This window comes from Bos indicus x Bos taurus, chromosome 18 (assembly GCF_003369695.1).
Source record: "Bos indicus x Bos taurus breed Angus x Brahman F1 hybrid chromosome 18, Bos_hybrid_MaternalHap_v2.0, whole genome shotgun sequence".
Lineage (NCBI taxonomy): Eukaryota > Metazoa > Chordata > Mammalia > Artiodactyla > Bovidae > Bos > Bos indicus x Bos taurus.
This window is the reverse complement of record NC_040093.1, coordinates 25,942,924-25,964,529: the sequence shown is the minus strand read 5'-3', so window position 1 is coordinate 25,964,529 and position 21,606 is coordinate 25,942,924. Positions and strand designations below refer to the sequence as shown.

General features: G+C 39.7%; 1 protein-coding gene across 1 annotated transcript in view; it reads left to right on the top strand.

The window, feature by feature from the left end:
* HYDIN (HYDIN, axonemal central pair apparatus protein) overlaps positions 1-21,606 on the top strand; it is a 347,261-nt gene that overhangs the window by 70,608 nt on the left and 255,047 nt on the right. The window contains 2 exon segments of the mRNA XM_027516055.1: positions 7,839-8,040; positions 15,716-15,899. Of these exon segments, the coding sequence (XP_027371856.1) occupies positions 7,839-8,040; positions 15,716-15,899 (386 nt within the window).

Genomic DNA, 21,606 nt, shown 5'->3' with positions numbered 1-21,606 from the left:
CCCTAACAGAACCATGCAGAATTCACTGGTGGTCCAGTGTTTAGGACACTGAGCTTCCACAGCAAGGGGCCTGGATTTGAACTCTAGTCAGGGAAATAAGATTTCCTGCATGCTGCCAGGTTAGGCCAAAAAGATAAAAAATAAAAAACCCTGCTAACTGACTATACTCATGCAGATTTCCCTGTATAAGCTTTGTGTCAGTTGTACAATTACTATAATGAATTATAAACATGTGCCATTAGAATTACAAAATCTAGCAAAACATCATTACTGTTACCAAAAAAAAGAAATGTTTTAACATGGCTTTAGAATCAGTGCAAACATTCCTTGACCTAGGAATATTTTTTTGTCTATATTTTGGTCACAATTTTGTTTTCTTTGCCTCTTATTCCACAGTTTAGAATAGGGAATGGCAGAGATTAGATGGTTAGAGATTGTTTAGATAAGTGGAATGTTTTTGAAAATTACATAGCAAGTGAAAAGTCTCAAATCATTAGATGTTAGTGCTTACAGAGAACATCTCTGTAACTCTCTTCTTTTTAAAGGTGAGTAAACTGAGGCCTGGGCTTCTCTGGTGCCCCAGTAGTAAAGAATCTGCTGGCCAATGTAGGAGGTGTGGGTTGTTTCCCTGGGTTGGCAAGAGCCCCTGGAGAAGGAAATGGCAACCCATTTCAGTATTCTTGCCTGGGAAAGCCCATGGAGAAAGGAGCCTGGTGACCTACAGTCCGTGGAGTCACAAAAGAGTCAGACATGACTTAACTAACAAATAACAAACTGAGGCCCAGAGGCATTAAGTGACGGTACATCTAAGTAAAGTTTGAACTTGAACCAGCTCTTTGGTTCCCTCTGAGGCCAGCAAATTTTCTATAATACTATAATACTTTCTATAATACTATAGTATTAAATTGCAGATCAAATTGCAACATCCATTGAATCTTAGAAAAAACAAGAGAATTCCAGAAAAACATCTACTTCTGCTTCATTGACTATGCTAAAGCCTTTGTGTTCAGTTCAGTTCAGTTCAGTCGCTCAGTCGTGTCCGACTCTTTGCGACCCCATGAATCGCAGCATGCCAGGCCTCCCTGTCCATCACCAACTCCCAGAGTTCACTGAGACTCACGTCCATCGAGTCAGTGATGCCATCCAGCCATCTCATCCTCTGTCGTCCCCTTCTCCTCCTGCCCCCAATCCCTCCCAACATCAGAGTCTTTTCCAATGAGTCATCTCTTCGCATGAGGTGGCCAAAGTACTGGAGTTTCAGCTTTAGCATCATTCCTTCCAAAGAAATCCCAGGGCTGACCTCCTTCAGAATGGACTGGTTGGATCTCCTTAGATCACAACAAACTTGAAAATTCTTAAAGAGATGGGAATACCAGACCGCCTTACCTGCCTCCTGAGAAGCCTGTATGCAGGTCAAGAAGCAACAGAACTAGACATGGAACAACAGACTGGTTCCAAATCAGGAAAGCAGTGCATCAAGGCTGTATATTGTCACCTGCTTGTTTAACTTATGTGCAAAGTACATCATGCAAAATGCCGGGCTGGATGAAGCACAAGCTGAATCAAGATGGCCAGGAGAAATATCAGTAACCTCAGACATACAGATGACACCATGCTTATGGCAGAAAGTCAAGAGAAACTAAAGAGCCTTTTGATGAAGGTGAAAGATGAGAGTGAAAAACCTGGCTTAAAACTCAACATTCAAAAAACGAAGATCATGGCATCTGGTCCCATCACTTCGTGGCAAATAGATGGGGTCACAATGGAAACAGTGACAGACTTTATTTTCTTGCATTCCAAAGTCACTGCAGATGGTGACTGCAGCCATGAAATTAAAAGATGCTTGCTCCGTGGAAGAAAAGCTATGACCAACCTAGACAGCATATTAAAAAGCAGAGACATTACTTTGCCAACAAAGGTCCATGTAGTCAAAGCTATGGATTTTCCAGTAGTTATGTATGGATGTGAAAGTTGGACCATAAAGAAGGCTGAGTGTTGAAGAATTGATGCTTTTGAACTGTGGTGTTGAAGACTCTTGAGAGTCCCTTGGACTGCAAGGAGATCAAACCAGTCAATCCTAAAAGAAATCAATCTCAAGTATTCATTGGAAGGATTGACGCTGAAGCTGAAGCTCTAATACTTTGGCTACCTGATGCGAAGAGCTGACTCATTTGGAAAGACCCTGATGCTGGGAAAGATTGAAGGCGGAAGGAGAAGGGGATGACAGAAGATGAGATGGTTGGATGGCATCACCAACTCGACGGACATGAGTTTGAGCAAGCTCCATGAGATGGTTAATGGACAGGGAAGCCTCGTGTGTTGCAGTCCATGGGGTCGCAAAGGGTCGGACACAACTGAGTGACTGAACAGCAAAAACAGTACTGTAATACTGTAGTATTATAGTATACTGTAATACTAATAATAATCTGCACACTGCCTTCTGTGCAGATTAAGAATACCGATTTTGGCATTGCCATTGACACTGGTGTGCTGGGTAAGCCCAGATCAAGTTGCATAATTTGTTTTCTGAACCCTTCAGAGAAGGAGTACTTCTGAAGATGTTTGATTCAGCAGTTCACATGAGAAGTGAATTTGACCTTGCCGTGACCAGGAGATGAGAAACACTCTTTCCATCAACTTGCTAGTTCCCTAGAGAATCTATGGCTCCATTCATATTTATTTACTGTCCTCCATTGTCTGAAAGTAACTGAAACCACAGAATGAAATGTATTGTGGATATAGCTGGCTTCACATTTTGGGGGCAAAATTAGTTTTGCTTGTTTGTTTTTGCTTGATTGAGAGTAGCAAAATGTGCAAGAAGTAATGAGACCTTCCACAAAATACGTCTTTACTAGAACATAATAAATGACTCTGTCTAACCTCATTTACAGTGACTGCAGAATTCAACCCCTGAAACTGATAAGAAACTATAGTGGTAACAGGCACTCCGAGGGCACAAAAAATACCGATGGTGAGGTACAGTAACCTTAACCATTCTCCCAGGCTTAACACCCTTGCCGTCTTTCCTATCAATCGTCTAGCTGGGGAGAGGGACCCTATTTACGCTTGTCTTCATGAAAGTAGATGTGAATAGCAAGTTCTTCAACAGCTATGGAAGCAAGACAAGAGTTACTGCTTCCTTCACTTTGTGATCTGATGACTTTTGGAAGATAGTAGTGAAAAAAATCAATATTAGATGGCTCTTGAAAAGAATACAGTGGCTTTTGTTATATTTCTGGGAAGGAACGTTTTGCAGTGAGCAACTTAAACTGATGACATTAGTCTGTCTGACGCCTAGATTTGGATGAAATAAGTAAGCCCTGGAATCTTTTTCCTCAGTTAGATTTTTAAACAATGAAATATTTCAAATAAATGAAAAGCACAGAAATAATGTAATCAACAGCCATTATATTTAACATATCTCAACATTTTGCCATATGCTTTTCTTTCAGATGTTTTATAGATAACTAAACTGATTATAGATGTGCAGTTGCTCTGTTATTCTTTTCTAATCTAATTCTCATGTCTTAGTCCTCAGAGGAGCCATACTGAGTGCATATTAATGCCATTCCTGCATATTACTTATTCATAAACCATTGTCTTGAGTAGTCTCAAACTTCTTGTAAATGGAATTATATTGTGTATACCATTTCCCAACTTGACTTTTTCATTCAATATTATGGGTTTTTTCACTTGTTGAAATATTTTTTAAATTTATTTGGCTGTGCTGAGTCTTAGCTGCAGCATGCTGGGATCTTTAGTTCCCTGACCGGGGGTTGAACCCTGGCCCCCTACATTGGGAGTGTGGAGTCTTAGCCATTGGACCACCAGGGAAGTCCTTCAACATTATGTTTTAAATATTTAAACACATAGATATATAGCTCTGATTCATTTTAGCTAATACAGCATGCTCCAGCATGTGAAAATACTATAGTTTATCTGTACTCCTATTGAATGTTAGGATTTTCCTAGTTTTTTGCTATTATAAACAATGCTGCAATGAGTGTCTTTGTATATGTCTTATGCAGCTGTGTGAGATTATCCTTAGGGATAAATAACTAGAAGTGAGATTGCTGAGTGACAGGGCAAATGTATCTTGAGCTTTCAGTTCAGTTGCTCAGTCATGTCCGACTCTTTGCAACCCCATGGACTGCAGCACTCCACGCCTCCCCGTCCATCACCAACTCCTGGACTTTACTCAGACTCATCTTGAGCTTTACTGTATATGAAATTTATTGGTCAAGTGGTTGTACCAATCTGTATTTCTATCAGCAGTGTATGAAAATTCTTGTTTTTCTACCTACTTGTCAATATACTCACAAAACAGCATTGTCAAATGGTTTGATTTTTGTTAATCTAATGGTTATGAAATGGTATCTTCTTTTTTTTCTTTTATATTTTTCTTATTACTAGTACTATCTAGCACATTTAAATGTTTCCTGGATGCCCTGTAGTCCTTTTTTTACATCAGAGTTTTGGACGAGTAATGTAATTAGATAGCCAAAAAATAAAGCAATATTTGAAATGTGCATATTGAAAAGTACTATTTCCATCCTACCACATTCACCTGACCCTTCTTTCATTTTATTGGTTTCTTGTATATCTTTCCAGTGTTTTTATACAAATAGATGCAAACTTGAATTCATATTCTTATTTTCCCACCTTACACAAAAATAACATACTATTGGGTTGGCCAAAACGTTCATTCGAGTTTTTCTGTGTAATATGTTGTGAAAAAAACTCCTTTTGGCCAAACCAATATGTATATTGTTCTAAACCTTGATTTTTCCACTTAACTGTATATCTTGGAGCTCTTTTCTTTTCACTAGGTACTTTTTAATCCCTGCACAATATTCCACTTTTAGGTGTAACACAGATTTTTTAACCAGCCTTCTCTTGATGAATGCTCTGTTTTTTTCCCACTTTGTTGTTATAAGAAACAATACTGTAAGGAATACTCTTCATCTTGTTCTGAATTATCTATACGATAAATTTCTAAAAGTGGGCCATAGGATAGTTTTGTAGTTTGGTTCTAGTATTTGATTCTTTGTGAGTCTGCTTCTATTTTTGTTGTGTATGCTGTTTTAAACTTACAAAGCATTGTTTCTTTGCATGTCTGGTTGTGTTTGGCTTTTTAAAAAAAATGTTGAACAATTTGAAACATTGGATCAGGTACCTTACTCCAAAGAGAAATGAGTTCTTTTGTCCAGGTTTCTAAGGACAAAACCAGTTTGTAACAACCAAAATCAAGGTTTAAAGTCCTCTAAAAGACATAGGCAGTTCCACCATAATAGTTTTTTTGTGTGTTAACCTCTCCCTTCGATAGGCTTAGGACTTGGATTTCTATGTCTCTTGCCCCCTTCAGAATGATATCTTCTTTGATGAATGATGAAAGAATGATGAAATCAATTAGTATGAAATCAATTAATACATGAAAAGACGTTCAACATCATCTATAATTAGTTAGTTATTCAGTTGCTCAGTCGTGTCTGACTCTTTGTGACCCCATGAACCACAGCACACCAGGCCTCCCTGTTCATTACCAACTCCTGGAGTCCACCCAAACCCATGTCCATTGAGTCGGTGATGCTATCCAACCATCTCATCCTCTGTCGTCCCCTTCTCCTCCTGCCCTCAATCTTTCCCAGCATCAGGGTCTTTTCAAATGAGTCAGTTCTTCGCATCAGGTGGCCAAAGTATTGGAGTTTCAGCTTCAACATCAGTCCCCCCCAGGGCTGATCTCCTTTAGGATGGACTGGTTGGATCTCCTTGCAGTCCAAGGGACTCTCAAGAGTCTTTTCCAACACCACATTTCAAAAGCATCAATTTTTCTGCACTCAGCTTTCTTCACAGTCCAACTCTCACATCCATACATGACCATGGGAAAAACCATAGCCTTGACTATACAGACCTTTGTTGGCAAAGTAATATCTCTGCTTTTTAATATGCTGTCTAGGTTGGTCATAACTTTCCTTCCAAGGAGTAAGTGTCTTTTAATTTCATGGCTGCAATCACCATCTGCAGTGATTTTGGAGCCCCCCAAAGTAAAGTCAGCCACTGTTTCCACTGTTTCCCCATCTAATTGCCATGAAGTGATGGGACCAGATGCCATAATCTTAGTTTTCTGAATGTTGAGTTTTAAGTCAACTTTTTCACTCTCTGACTTTCATCAAAGGCTCTTTAGTTCTTTGCTTTCTGCCATAAGAGTGATGTCACCTGCATATCTGAGGTTATTGATACTTCTCTCAGCAATCTTGATTCCAGCTTGTGCTTCATCCAGCCCAGCGTTTCTCATGATGTACTCTGCATATAAGTTAAATAAGTAGGGTGACTGTATACAGCCTTGACGTACTCCTTTTCCTGTTTGGAACCAGTCTGTTGTTCCATGTCCAGTTCTAACTGTTGCTTCCTGACCTACAAAGAGGCAGGTCAGGTGGTCTGGTAGTCTCATCTCTTTCAGAATTTTCCACAGTTTATTGTGATCCATAATTAAGAGTATGCAAATTAAAGCAACAAGTTTCCAGTCATCAGTTAAATTTAACTCATCAAAAAGCTTAAAAGTTGACAAGAATGCATATCTTTTTTGGAAAGGAAGTACATGAAAATATTAGCAGTTCTTTCCTCTAAAAAGCAGGCCTAGGGTTGAGTGAAGGAGGAGAAGATGTGTTCTTTTCATGGTATGTGCTGTTTAGTACTTAAATTTTTAACCTCATGTATATATTTTTTAAATAAAAATGTAACATTTTAGAGGCAAATGCCTAGATACTTAACTTTTTCTTTAAACTTTGGGAAACGTTTTGATGTGGTCAAAGTAATAGGGCCTAAAAAACGTTTGCACTATATAAAGGGCTATCAGTTTACTAAATACCTGTTCAGTTCATATAGTTGTGAATGTAGCAGAAATAATTGCTAAAAAAAAGTCCAAGTGATTAGACCTTCTGAGTTCTAATTAAAATGGTAGCAGCACAGATCAACAGACATTCATGATATTTAAGGATTTCCTTTTTCTACCTTGATGTCGGAGTAAGGTACTTGCTGTGACATTGCAGAGATCAGATAAAATAAAAGTCTGTAACTTGTGTCTTCTTGGAAGCCGAAGGACTTTCATATTCCTAGACTCAAGGCAGTTGATGCATCCTGAATGAAATCAAAACTTAAATTACTATGCTGAATAAAGGTGTTCTTAACATTAAAACATTTAAAGTTTTAACCAATACTTTTGTCTTTCTGTTTTTTCTTTTTCATGTAATCACTGTCCAGGCATAAGTATGTATGTATGTGCATGTGTGTTTCATTTCATTTTTGTTTTGTTATAATTACTGTTGTTGGAAATATGGTTCCTTTTAAATAGTCAGTTTTCTGTTAATGAAGTTATTAATGTCACCTTTCTGATCCCCTTTGTTTGGACTTAGATCCTCTCATGCTGAGCAGCTCTTCCCAGATGTACTTGGTGCAGTTAATTTAAGAAATCCAGTTTATGCTTGGAATAAAGATGAGGCTAATAATTATAATTCTAGAACTCAGGTGCCCTCATGGTCAGGTTGTTGGATTTTAAACTATTACAAAGAAGTAAAAGATTGGTAGCACTTACCACAATTCATATTTTATGTATTCTTTTTACAGTAACCAAGAAAGATAGTTTATTTCTCTATAATTGTACCATACATAACAATTCAGATTTCTGATCATGTCTTATCTCTGACAGACGGGGAAGATGGGAAAATGAAGTGTGTAATGCTTGTGTAATATTCCCTGACTTCACTGTGGGGGGAAAATAGCTTAGTAGCATAGTTCTAGAATAAATCTAAAAGCGCATTTATACTTTGTTAATATTCTAGGTGAAAAAGTGTTTATATCTCTCTATGGAGCTGCCGTAGACATGAACATAAGGTTGGACAAGAATTCCTTGATCCTTGAGAAAACTTACATATCTCTGGCCAATCAGCGAACTGTAACTATTCACAACCACAGTAGCATCATTGCCCATTTCCAGTGGAAGATATTTGCTACCCAGGAAGAGGAAGACCAAGAAAAGTACAGGTTTGTAAGAAAAATCACTACCCATATAATTTGAAGGAACATGAAACTTAGTTATGAAAATTCTGTGGCTTTTGTGATAAGTTTCTAACCAACTCAAGCAACGTCAGATGTATTATCATTTGGGTCCAGTATACAATGCCCCTTGTTTCATTTAAAGAACCCAGACTGAACTATGTGAAACACATTGTCTGTCCTCAGTTAATCTTATCCTGCTTATGTTAATAATTTGTCAGTAGCTGGTTTCCTGAATTTTAAAGACCAAATACATCATTCTTCACTATTCTCTCAAAAGAAATCTACATGTCTTTATTTCTTTTTATACCCTAACCAGATCAATCAGTTTTTATAGGGTTTCTAAAAGTAATCTCTTTTGGATTGGGATCATTGTGGACTACTTTTTTCCCAGTGAAAAGAAACTTTCAGAAAAGACAAAGAATGGGGGAAATGAAGGCTTAGATATAATGGCTTTAATAATTTCAGTTTTCGTAGCATTGCTCAATCCTCACTAACTGTATAACTTATAGAGGTTTCTTGTATTTTAATCTGCTGCTTTTTAAAATGATACTTCAGGCAGTGGAGAAAATTAATAAAATGGAAAGCCAAACTTTTAATTAATCTCATCACTGTTAAATTTTTAGTATTTCTCTTTTTTACTGAATCTATCATTGACTCTTTTAAACTCCATTTGCAATTTTAGCTTCCCCCATCCTCCCCGAATTAGCACTTTTGCTGCTTTCATTGGAATTTATTTCAATCTTTTTTATTTGCCTCTCCATTTTCATTAAAGATTAGGCCCAAGAAGCTTCAAAGCTCTGTTCAACACCAAGTTAGTATGTGATAAAAATAAAAAGTCTTAGGTCTGCGGAGACCAGGCAGAAATCCCCCAGCGAGCTGTCCCTAATTGAATCAGAAGGAGCGGTGACAGTGATAGGACACCGCGGACCAGAGGCTTTGTCATCCAGACAATGAGCTTTAATCACCGCATTGCCACTGTGCCACCTTTAAAAGTGAGAAAAGAAAAGCCTTACCTGCCTAAAAACTTCATGTTGCCTCACAGCATAGAAACACCAGTAGTTTAAAAAGGCAAGAGGAGACCTCTTGTCCATTGCTTCATCGGTCCTGATTCTTCAGCTGACATGTATGTACCAACAATCAGAATGGTCCAGGTATGTTCAAAGATAAAAAACAGAGCAGGTACAAAGGCAGAAACAGCAGTAAAGTAGTGTTTCAGTACCCTCCTTGTGCTGTGGGCATAATCTTTTGGGGAGAAAAGAGTATGCACTATCAGAGAAGAAGTGTTAGTTGGTGGCTCAGTCATGTCCGACTCTTTGCGACCCCATGGACTGTAGCCCACCAGGTTTCTCTGTCCATGGGATTCTCTAGGCAAGAATACTGGAGTGGGTTGCCATTCCCTTCTCCAGGGGATCTTCCCAACTCAGGGATCAAACCCGGGTCTCCTGCATTGCAGGCAGATTCTTTGCAGACTGTCTGGGCCACCAGGGAAAATCATCAGAGGGAAAGCCAGCTTTAATTTCAACTATGTCTTTGTGTTTGACCAAATGTATAGGACGTGACTGATGCCATGCCTATGTCCAAAAGATATGTAAGGAAGTTATTCAATAGTGAAACTCAGGAAAAATTCAAACCAATTGCTGCCAGAAATTCGAAGAGATTATAATTTTAACCACACGTGAATGGACATTTCTACCCTCCCCCACACTTCTTGTCCCCGCAAACACTCATGGCCCTATCTGTAATATTATCTTTGAGGCTTATTCTTCCTTTTCTTTTGCATTGTCTCCCTTGCTCTTTCTGTTAGATCCTCCTGGCTGTTTTTGTTCATTTGTTTGTTTGTTTTGTTTATTTGTTTGCTTTTTTTGTAGCAAGGAAACAATATAATAGAGCATTTTAACGATCACAATTGGAAGCCCAAATTTATCATCGTGGATCATACCCCTCCCTTAAACGATGAACTTGAAAAGTGGCTTCAGATGGCTAAATAAGAATGTTTTGCTGTGTGTGGGTGACACACAGCAACATAACTCATATTGCTACAAACTGGATTGGTTGGTCTTAGTGAAGAATGGATTGAATTTTCTGCCCCATCCCCTCTTCCTACCCTTCTTTTAGGGTAAGAGGCCTTATCTCTTATTTGACCAGGTATCTCTTCTCTCCCATGCCTCTCTTGTTCCTTGATACATTCCCAAGCATGCCACCAAGTTTCATATTATTAGCCATGGACTCTTGTCCTAGACTAATGGGCAACAAAATGCCCATCATCTCAAAAAGCAAAGAAAAAGGCTATTCTTTACTGAACGTCTAGTTCATATCTTTGGATAGGTGCCCCTTTCATGGATGGCTGTACTCTTGCTGTGAGTGTAGATCCTCTCCTCCTCTGTGTAACAAACCCTTAGCTTGTCTCTTAGGCTCACATCAGCAGCAGATCAAGCAGAATGTTCTTGGATAGCTTGCTTATGGGCCAAGGTTTGCTTGTCCCTAAGAAACAGGAAAGGTCCATCTAGTCAAGGCTATGGTTTTTCCTATGGTCATGTATGGATGTGAGAGTTGGACTGTGAAGAAGGCTGAGCGCCAAAGAATTGATGCTTTTGACTGTGGTGTCAGAGAAGATTCTTCAGAGTCCCTTGGACTTCAAGGAAATCCAGTCCATTCTGAAGGAGATCAGCCCTGGGATTTCTTTGGAAGGAATGATGCTAAAGCTGAAACTCCAGTACTTTGGCCACCTCATGCAAAGAATTGACTCATTGGAAAAGACTCTGATGCTGGGAGGGATTGGGGGCAGGAGAAGAAGGGGATGACAGAGGATGAGATGGCTGGATGGCATCACTGACTCGATGGACGTGAGTCTGAGTGAACTCCAGGAGTTGGTGATGGACAGGGAGGCCTGGCGTGCTGCGATTCATGGGGTCGCAAAGAGTCGGACACGACTGAACAACTGAACTGAACTGAAGAAACAGGAGTGAGATCTTTAGCTTCTGGCATAAATTCTCTCTTGAGCTCCCCAGGAAGACCAGTGCAAGAATCCCTGGAATAATCTCTTTATGTTTCTCTGCTACTGCTAGTGGTGAGCGAGCTCTTTTTTCTCCTCTTCCTTCAGTAACCCCTGTAGTTAAGGTGTAGAGAGAAAGCTTGACTTCTGTCCTGAACTTGCAACACAGGTGGTCTAAATGGGCCTTAGGCATACTTTAGGAGACTCACGTTTCCCTTTGCAGCATCCCAGTGACTTAAGATTTTAAAACTTCAGTGTAGATTTTAGGTGAATTCAAGAGTCTTCTCACTGCTTTCCAGTTGTAACATGGCTTAAAACTCATCCCAAGGCATTCATCTAAGGGGCTGAAAATTGCTGCATGATCACTTCGAGAATTTTAATCCCTTTAGTATTATGGACATCTTCAAGGTCCTATTCCAGCCATCATAGTTTCTTGTTCTCCAGCATCTTGATGCTGTGCCTGAGCAAAGGCACATCTGAGCCCTCTACCTTTCTGGCAATTTATCACTTTAATTCTACAAAGGAAGTCTTCCTCTCTGCCTTCCAAAACATGTTGGTATGAACCTTAGGACACACATTCAGATTTGGGGACCTCAAGCTAATCTCAGGCTCCAGACTCTGACAATGGTGATATCATTTCCCCTAGGAAGAAGTTCTGAACTTTTTTTTTTTTCCATTTTTTTGAACATTAGGAATCAGATATAAGAACCTTTGAAAATGATATTTTTGTTCTCTCTCTTTTCTGAATTTTTCTAGGAGTTACATAAAATTAATCCCTTCAAAAATTGAGACTGAATTCATTCCTCCTTACTTCCTCTATCTTGGCCTTAGGGATTATAAAATATCCTACAAGATACTTCCATCCTCATTCTCATCACAGTTTATTATTTCCAGAGACACAGCATGGGCTTTTGAGGATTTCTGCTCCCCATTTCTCCGTCAAGGTCATGGCCATTCTGTCAATAACAGCTGCTCTGGTTCTGGATTCACTGTGTACAAGAACACAGAATCCTCAGTGGAGCCCCCCGCCCCGAAAGTGATTAGCGTGGGTGTGTTCCAAAGCATTACAGTGTTGGAGATGACACATTTCTCTAAATAAATCAGTTGTATTTTGGCTTTCAGCCTACCACCCAGGTAGTGATAAATTTAATCTCAGTTGTGTTGGGGAGCTCTTCCAGGTGGCGCCAGTGATAAAGAACCCGCCTGCCAATGCAGATTAGACATAAGAGACTCCGGTTCGATCCTGAGTCAGGAGGATCCCCGGGAGAAGGAAATGACAACCCACTCCAGTATTCTTGCCTGGAGAATCCCATGGACAGAGAAGTCTGGAGGGCTACAGTCCATGGGGTCACACAGTCAGACACGACTGAAACGACCTAGCACAACACTCCCTTTCCTAGTCATATAAGAACCTAAAGACTTGAGTGGTACTTGGTAAACAGGAAGAGGACCTCTAGTACTCCATTTATGACAGGCATCACAGAGTTATTAATACTCTCTGTCCAGTATCACACAGTCCATTTGAAGTTGGATGGCTCCATCCTTTCCATACCAGGTGTGGAGGGGAATGTTTTTGCCAGCCATGATGGCTGAGGTTCTTAGTTTTTAATCTTGGCATTCAATTACCACCTCTTGGGATGCTGCAAAGGGTCAGGTGCAGGTCTCTAGGAACCCAAGATGAGAGGGCAGCACTGGTTCAACACTACTGTACTTGAGACACACTGTACTCCCCACTGAGTATAGTCCGCTGACTGAACCATAGTTGATGCCTGAAGGTGATGGATGTTGGGCTACCAGACCATTTGCAAAATGGGTTAAATCCATGATTTTACTGAAAGAGAAGGCTAGTGTATTGTTACATTCTGTGATGAGAGGCATCTTCATCTGAAAAACAGAACACCTCTGAGTGCAGGAGCCAATGAGTATCAGCCAGACAAGATGGCATAACAATAGACTGAGGTATATAGAAGTCCGTGTTGGAGTCAACCCAGCTCACAGTGGTGTGACACATTCCCTTCTTACATTCAGCCATGGCTGTAATTCTGTATAGATGGCAGACAGGATGACAGCTGGTGTCCTCACCAACCCCCCCCCGACCCCGCCACTTCTCATTATACAGTGGTCACTGACTCAAGAGTCCCAGCAGTGTGGGAGAAAAGCAGCATTTTTGTGTTGTCCTCCTTTGTTTTCTGGTGTAAGGGTTGAGTTCATCATCCTCCTCAATTCATAAAGCATTATCGTCTTTGGTCCACACAAGGCGTTTTATCCCCACACCTCACTCCCATTAACCCTCATATATAAATGTAATATATATGAGTCCCATTATTTGTTAACCAATACTTCGATCTGGTACATCAAATTTACCCACATTTTTTGTGTTATTACAAGCACTTTGGTGAACCTCTTTGTTGCTCTTTATTTACATTCATGATTGTTTCTTTAGGATTTGTTCCTAAGGAATCAGATCAGATCAGATCAGATCAGTCGCTCAGTCGTGTCCGACTCTTTGCGACCCCATGAATCGCAGCACGCCAGGCCTCCCTGTCCATCACCAACTCCCAGAGTTCACTCAGACTCACGTCCATCGAGTCAGTGATGCCATCCAGCCATCTCATCCTCTGTCGTCCCCTTCTCCTCCTGCCCCTAATCCCTCCCAGCATCAGAGTCTTTTCCAATGAGTCAACTCTTCGCATGAGGTGGCCAAAGTACTGGAGTTTCAGCTTCAGCATCATTCCTTCCAAAGAAATCCCAGGACTGATCTCCTTTAGGATGGACTGGTTGGATCTCCTTGCAGTCCAAGGGACTCTCAAGAGTCTTCTCCAATACCACAGTTCAAAAGCATCAATTCTTTGGCGCTCAGCCTTCTTCACAGTCCAACTCTCACATCCATACATGACCACAGGAAAAACCATAGCCTTGACTAGATGAACCTTTGTTGGCAAAGTAATATCTCTGCTTTTTAATATGCTGTCTAGGTTGGCCATAACTTTCCTTCCAAGGAGTAAGCGTCTTTTAATTTCATGGCTGCAGTCACCATCTGCAGTGATTTTGGAGCCCAGAAAAATAAAGTCTGACACTGTTTCCACTGTTTCCCCATCTATTTCCCATGAAGTGGTGGGACCGGATGCCATGATCTTCGTTTTCTGAATGTTGAGCTTTAAGCCAACTTTTTCACTCTCCACTTTCACTTTCATCAAGAGGCTTTTGAGTTCCTCTTCACTTTCTGCCATAGGGTGGTGTCATCTGCATATCTGAGGTTATTGATATTTCTCCCAGCAATCTTGATTCCAGCTTGTGTTTCTTCTAGTCCAGTGTTCCTCATGATGTACTCTGCATATAAGTTAAATAAACAGGGTGACAATATACAGCCTTGACGAACTCATAGATATGTATTAATAAATTCCACCTGGAGGAATACATGATTTCCTCTCTTCCTGTGGACTGAGCTGCCTTTAATTTGCCTTGACCTGCCCAGCAGTATAGCACGATGGCTGCTTTGGTTACCTTGTGTCCCATCAAGCAAGAAAAAGGGAGCACACGATGCTTTCTTCACTGGGACCAGAACACACTGAACCCACTTCTTCGACTTCTTTATGCTGTGTGACCAAAGGACCCTGAACACTGAAGTTATTTTAGAAAGAGTTATTTGACATTGCTGAGCATATGGTTTGCATGAAGTCAGTTACAAAATAATTGGGGCTGGGACTGGATTTAAGTCACCCTAGCTTCTCACTCAGTATTCACATTACTAAATAATGTCTCTCACCACTGGTAATACCAGAAAAATGATGGGAAAATGGTCATGTATCCTGGCAGGGCTTGAAATTCAGCCTTCAGATGAAGTCACAGACACAAGGAGTTATGTGAGCATACCTTCAGTAATGAATAGACGGTCGTGAAGGCTGCTTTTCTGACTTATCACAAGGGATGTGAAGATCTAGAGAGAGAGAGAAAGAGAAAGGATGTGTCTCCACTTAAAGTCTGAGTATTTTATAACTTGATAGCTTGGCAACTGCCTGGGGTTCATATAGGGAGAAAACTGGCATTTCTTGAGCAACTGCTTTGTTCCAAGAATTACCCCATGTCCCTGATCATATTTAATTCTCAACATATTTTTATGATGGAGGATCTCCTATTCTTTCCATTTTGTTGATGATGGCACTGAGGCTTAGAGGGTTTAAGTAACTCCTGAAGTCACAGAGTGAATAAATAGAGAGTGGAATTAGTATCAAAACCTAGTCTTTGCTGGCTCCAGATTCTGTAGGTAATAATGGCTAGGAAAGATTTCAAGCTAAGCAAGTTTAGAAGAAACAAAAAATTTCCCTTGAAGTATGAGAGGCAGGGTAGATGTTAAATATTGAAAAAGCATCCTGGAAAACACAATTACCTAGAGGAAAATATTTGTGCAAATATCTGTAAGGGCTCAGGAGTAAGCATATGAGCATTGAGTAGGATAGGAAGCCTGGGGTACTTCTTGAAGGAAACAAACTGAAGTTCTTGAGAGGATAAGGTATAAGGTCTCTCAACTGGTATATTACAGTCTCAGGCAAGGAAGGACACCCCAAGGTCATGGGTGAGACTATTCACAAGAGGATGGGCTGGAGGGGAGCCCTTTACTTCATGGAAGTACCTCATAAATCTCATGTTTCTTCTTCTTTTTTTTTTTAGGGTCTGTGATGATCTTAGCAAAAAGGAAAAGAGTGAGACTGATGAGTTTCTTGAGGAGTGCATTATTGATTCTTCTCTCCGACAACGTCTTTCCATTCTCTCCCGAACTTTTGAGAATCAGAGAAAGCTGGTTCAGGCAGACAGCATGCTCTTCTTGAATACCATTTTCACTATTGAGCCTCTGGTAAGCAAATAAATACAATAAACCTTGCAATAAATGTAGTGGGGAAGAGGGCTTAATGTGATGTGAGTACTCACTCTGAGATTGATAACGGTGTGATCCAAGAGCGTAAAGATTCCATCTGAGGGACCTCATTGTCATTATGTGCCAGTGGTTAATGGTTAGAACACTCAGAGGTGACATTTATAGAGGTCACACTCTATGCCCCAGTTGCTGATAAGCACTTCATACATGATACCTACTTTATCTCATTTATATATATATATATATATATATATTATTATCAGCTATAATTAGTCTCCCATTCTATAGATGAGAAAATTAAGAGTTAGAGAAATTGGATAACTTACTCAAGGTCAAGCAATTAGTGTTAGTAGTTAGAAATTTATCCCTGATTGGCCTCACTCTATAGCAGGGTTTCTCAACGTCTTCACTATTGACATTTGGGGCTGGATAATTCTTTGTCCTGTATACTGCAGGATATTTTAATAGCAGCTCTGACTTTTACCCATTGGATGCTAGTTGCAAGAACCAAATCTCCATCCAGATGTCAGATGTCCTCTGGTGGGCAAAATCATTTGAGTGGAAAACTGTTTTGTCCTTAATTCACTCAATAAATACTTATTGACTGCATGTTCTGTATGAGGCACTGCGTACTGGGCATTGATGAACAAAACACATTGTCCTTGACCTCACTGTCTAACTACTGAGACCTGAGCTAGAGTTAGAACAGAATCTGTCTGATTCCACAGACTAAATTCTCTTTTTTTTTAAGGTATGCAATGTAGTGAATTGATATTTCTATAGATGGTACTCCATTTAAAGTTATTATAAATAATGACTATAATTCCCTGTGCTGTGCAATATATCCTTGTTCCTTATCTTTTTTATACACAGTAGTTTGTATCTCTTAATTCCATACCCCTATCTTGCGCCTCTCCACTCCCTCTTCCTACTGGTATCCACTAATTTGTTTTCTATACCTGTGAGTCTGTTTCTATGTTGCTGTATATATTTGTTTTATTTTTCAGGTTCCACATGTAAGTGATAACATAGTATTTGTCATCCCCATCTGACTTATTTCACTAATCATAATACTTTCTTGGTCTATCTACTTGTTGCAAATGGCAGAATTTCATTCCTTTTTATGGCTGAGGAAAACAGAATGGGAAACACTAGAGATCTCTTCAAGAAAATTACAGATACCAAGGGAACATTTCATGCAAAGATGGGCACAATAAAGGACAGAAATGGTGTGGACCTAAGAGAAGCAGAAGATATTAAGAAGAGGTGGCAGGAATACACAGAAGAACTGTACAAAAAAGATAATCACGATGGTGTGATCACTCACCTGGAGCCAGACATCCTGGAATGTGAAGTCAAGTGGGCCTTAGAAAGCGTCACTACGAACAAAGCTAGTGGAAGTTGTGGAATTCCAGTTGAGCTATTTCATATCCTGAAAGATGATGCTGTGAAAGTGCTGCACTCAACATGCCAGCAAATTTGGAAGACTCAGCAGTGGCCACGGGACTGGAAAAGGTCAGTTTTCATTCCAATTCCAGAGAAAGTGAAAGTGAAGTCACTCAGTCGTGTCTGACTCTTTGCGACCTCATGGACTGTAGCCTATCAGTCTCCTCCATCCATGGGATTTTCCAGGCAAGAGTGCTGGAGTGGATTGCCATTTCCTTCTCCAGGGGATCTTCCTGACCCAGGAAATCCGCATTTCCTGGGTCTCCCGCATTGCAGGCAGATGCTTTACTGTTTGAGCCAATGCCAAAGAATGTTCAACTGCTGCTGCTAAGTCACTTCAGTTGTGTCCGACTCTTAGCGACCCCATTAACTACAGCCTACCAGGCTCCTCCGTCCATGGGATTTTCCAGGCAAGAGTACTGGAGTGGGTGCCATCGCCTTCTCTGAAGAATGTTCAAACTACTGCACAATTGCATTCATCTCACACGCTAGCAAAGTAATGCTGAAAATTCTCCAAGCTAGGCTTCAACAGTATGTGAACCGTGAACTTCCAGATGTTCAAGCTGGATTTAGAAAAGGTAGAGGAACCAGAGATCAGATTGCCAACAACTGTTGGATCACAGAAAAAGCAAGAGAATTCCAGAAAAACATCTACTTCTGCTTCATTGGCTATGCTAAAGCCTTTGACTCTGTGCATCACAATAAACTGGAAAATTCTGAAAGAGATGGGAATACCAGACCACCTGACCTGTCTCCTGAGAAATCTGTATGTAAGTCAAGAAGCAACAGTTAGAACCAGATGTGGAGTAACAGTCTGGTTCCAAATTGGGAAAGGAGTGCATCAAGCCTGTGTATTGTCACCCTGCTTATTTAACTTATATGCAGAGTACATCATGCGAAATGCCAGACTGGATGAAACACAAGCTGGAATCAATATTACCACGAGAAATATCAATAACCTCAGATACGCAGGTGACACCACCCTTACAGCAGAAAACAAAGAGGAGCTAAAGAGCCTCTTGATGAAAGTGAGAGAGGAGAGTGAAAAAGCTGGCTTAAAACTCAACATTCAAAAAACTAAGATCATTGCATCCAGTCCCATCACTTCATGGCAAATAGATGGGGAAACAATGAAAACCATGACAGACTTTATTTTCTTGGGCTCCAAAATCACTGCAGATGGTGACTGCAGCCAGGAAATTAAAAGATACTTGCTCCTTGGAAGAAAAGCTATGACCAACCTAGACAGCATATTAAAAAGCAGAGATATTACTTTGCCTACAAAGGTTTGTCTAGTCAAAGCTATGGTTTTTTCAGTAGTCGTGTATGGGTGTGAGAGCTGTACCATAAAGAAAACTAAGTGCTGAAAATTGATGTTTTTGAACTGTGGTGTTGGAGAAGACTCTTGAGAGTCCCTTGGACTGCAAGGAGAGCAAATCAGTCCATCCTAAAGGAAATCAGTCCTGAATATTCATTGGAAGGATTGAAGCTGAAGCTCCAATACTTTGGTCACCTGATGCAAAGAACTGACTCATTGGAAAAGACCCTGATGCTGGGAAAGACTGAAGGCAGGAGGAGAAGGGGACGACAGGATGAGATGGTTGGATGGCATCACCGACTCGGTGGACATGAGTTTGAGTAAACTCCGGTGTTGGTGATGGATAGGGAAGCCTGGCGTGCTGCAGTCTGTGGGGTCGCAAAGAGTCAGACACTACTGTGGGACTGAACTGAACTGTATTACACGCCACACACCACATCTTCTTTATCTGTTTGTCTGTTGGTGGAATTAGATTGCCATAGATTAATTGACTGTAGGTGTGTGGGTTTTTATCTGGGCTCTCTATTCTGTTTCATTGATCTATATGTCTGCTTTCTATTCAGTTTTATTGATCTATGTGCTGGTACCACACTCTTTTGTTTAGCTTTTTAGTATGGTCTGAAGTCAGGGAGTGTGATACTTTGAGCTTTGTTCCTTTTTCTTGAGATCGCTTTGGTTATTTGGGGTCTTTTGTGGTCCCAAGTAAGTTTTAGGTTTACTTTTCTAGTTCTTTGAGAAATGTCATGGGTATTTTAATAGGGATTATATTAAGTCTGTAGATTGTTTTGGATAATGTGGCCTTTTTAACAATGTTATTTCTTCTAGTCCATGAATACAGGATACTTTTCTACTTATTTGTATCATTTTCTATTTCTTTTTTTTTTTATTCTGTTTTTTTTTATTTTATTTTTAAACTTTACAATATTGTATTAGTTTTGCCAAATATCGAAATGAATCCGCCACAGGTATACCTGTGTTCCCCATCCTGAACCCTCTTCCCTCCTCCCTTCCCATACCCTCCCTCTGGGTCGTCCCAGTGCACCAGCTCCAAGCATCCAGTATCATGCATCGAACCTGGACTGGCGACTCGTTTCATACATGATATTATACATGTTTCAATGCCATTCTCCCAAATCTCCCCACCCTCTCCCTCTCCCACAGAGTCCATAAGACTGATCTATACACCAGTGTCTCTTTTGCTGTCTCATACACAGGGTTATTGTTACCATCTTTCTAAATTCCATATATATGCGTTAGTATACTGTATTGGTGTTTTTTTTTTCTGGCTTACTTCACTCTGTATAATAGGTTCCTGTTTCATCCATCTCATTAGAATTGATTCAAATGTATTCTTTTTAATGGCTGAGTAATACTCCATTGTGTATATGTACCACAGCTTTCTTATCCATTCATCTGCTGATGGGCATCTAGGTTGCTTCCATGTCCTGGATATTATAAACAGTGCTGCGATGAACATTGGGGTACATGTGTCTCTTTCCCTTCTGGTTTCCTCAGTGTGTATGCCCAGCAGTGGGATTGCTGGATCATAAGGCAGTTCTATTTCCAGTTTTTTAAGGAATCTCCACACTGTTCTCCATAGTGGCTGTACTAGTTTGCATTCCCATCAACAGTGTACCACTTGTAAAAGAGTGAAACTAGAACACTTTCTAACACCATACATAAAAATAAACTCAAAATGGATTAAAGATCTCAACGTAAGACCAGAAACCATTTTCTGTTTCTTTATCTGTGTCTTTAGTTTTCAGAGTATACGTCTTTCAATTCCTTCATTAAGTTTATTCCTAGGTATTTTAATCTTTTTAGTGCAATTGTAAATGGAATTGTTTTCTTGATTTCTTTTTAAATTGTTCATTATTAGTGCATAGAAAAGCTACAGATTTCTATATATTAATCTTATATTCTATAATGTTACCAAATTCATTTATTAGTTCTAGTAGTTTTATGGAAGAGATTTTAGGATTCTTTTTATATAGTATCATGTCATTTGCAAATACTGACAGTTTCATTTCTTCCAGTTTAGATTCTTTTTGTTTCTTTACTTATCTGATTTCTGAGGCTGGAACTTCTAATACTATGTTAAATAGAATTGTCAAGCGTGGGCATCCTTGTCTTATTCCTGATTTTAGAGAAACAGCTTTTAGCTTTTTACCACTGAGTATTATATTAGCTGTGTATTTATTATAAATGGGCTTTATTATGTTGAGATATGTTCCCTCTATACCAACTTTGTTCAGAGTTTTTGTCATGAATGACAATTGAATTTTGTTGAATGCTTTTTCTGAATCATTTGAGAAGTGATCGTGTGGGGTTTTAACCTTTGTTTTGTTAATGTGGCATGTCACAGTGATTTATTTGTTTATATTGAACCATCCCTTCATCCCTGGAACAATCCCACTTGATCATGATGTATGATCCTTTTTATATATTGTTAAATTTGGCTTGCTAATATTTTGTTGTTGATTTTTGTATGTGTATCCTTCATAGATATTGGCCTGTAATGGTCTCCTGTTTTTTTTTTTTTTTTTTGGCAGTATCTTTCTCTGGCTTTGGTATCAGGGTAATGGGCTCATAAGATGAGGTTGGGAGTGTTCCCTCCTGTTTAATTTTTTGGGTTAGTTTGAGATTGATAAGTAGTTTGATAGACTCTTCTTTATATGTTTGATAGAATTCCCCGTGAAGCCATGCAGTCTGGGACTTTTTTTCTCTTAAAAATTTTTTGATTACTAATTCAATTTTGATACTAGTAATCGATCTTTCAGATTATTCTTTTCCTGATTCAATCTTGGAAGATGGTATGTTTCTGGGAATTTACCCATTTCTTCTAGGTTGTCTAATATGTTAGCATATGACCATCATAGTATTCTCTTACAATTGTTTGTATTTCTGTGATATCAGTTGTAA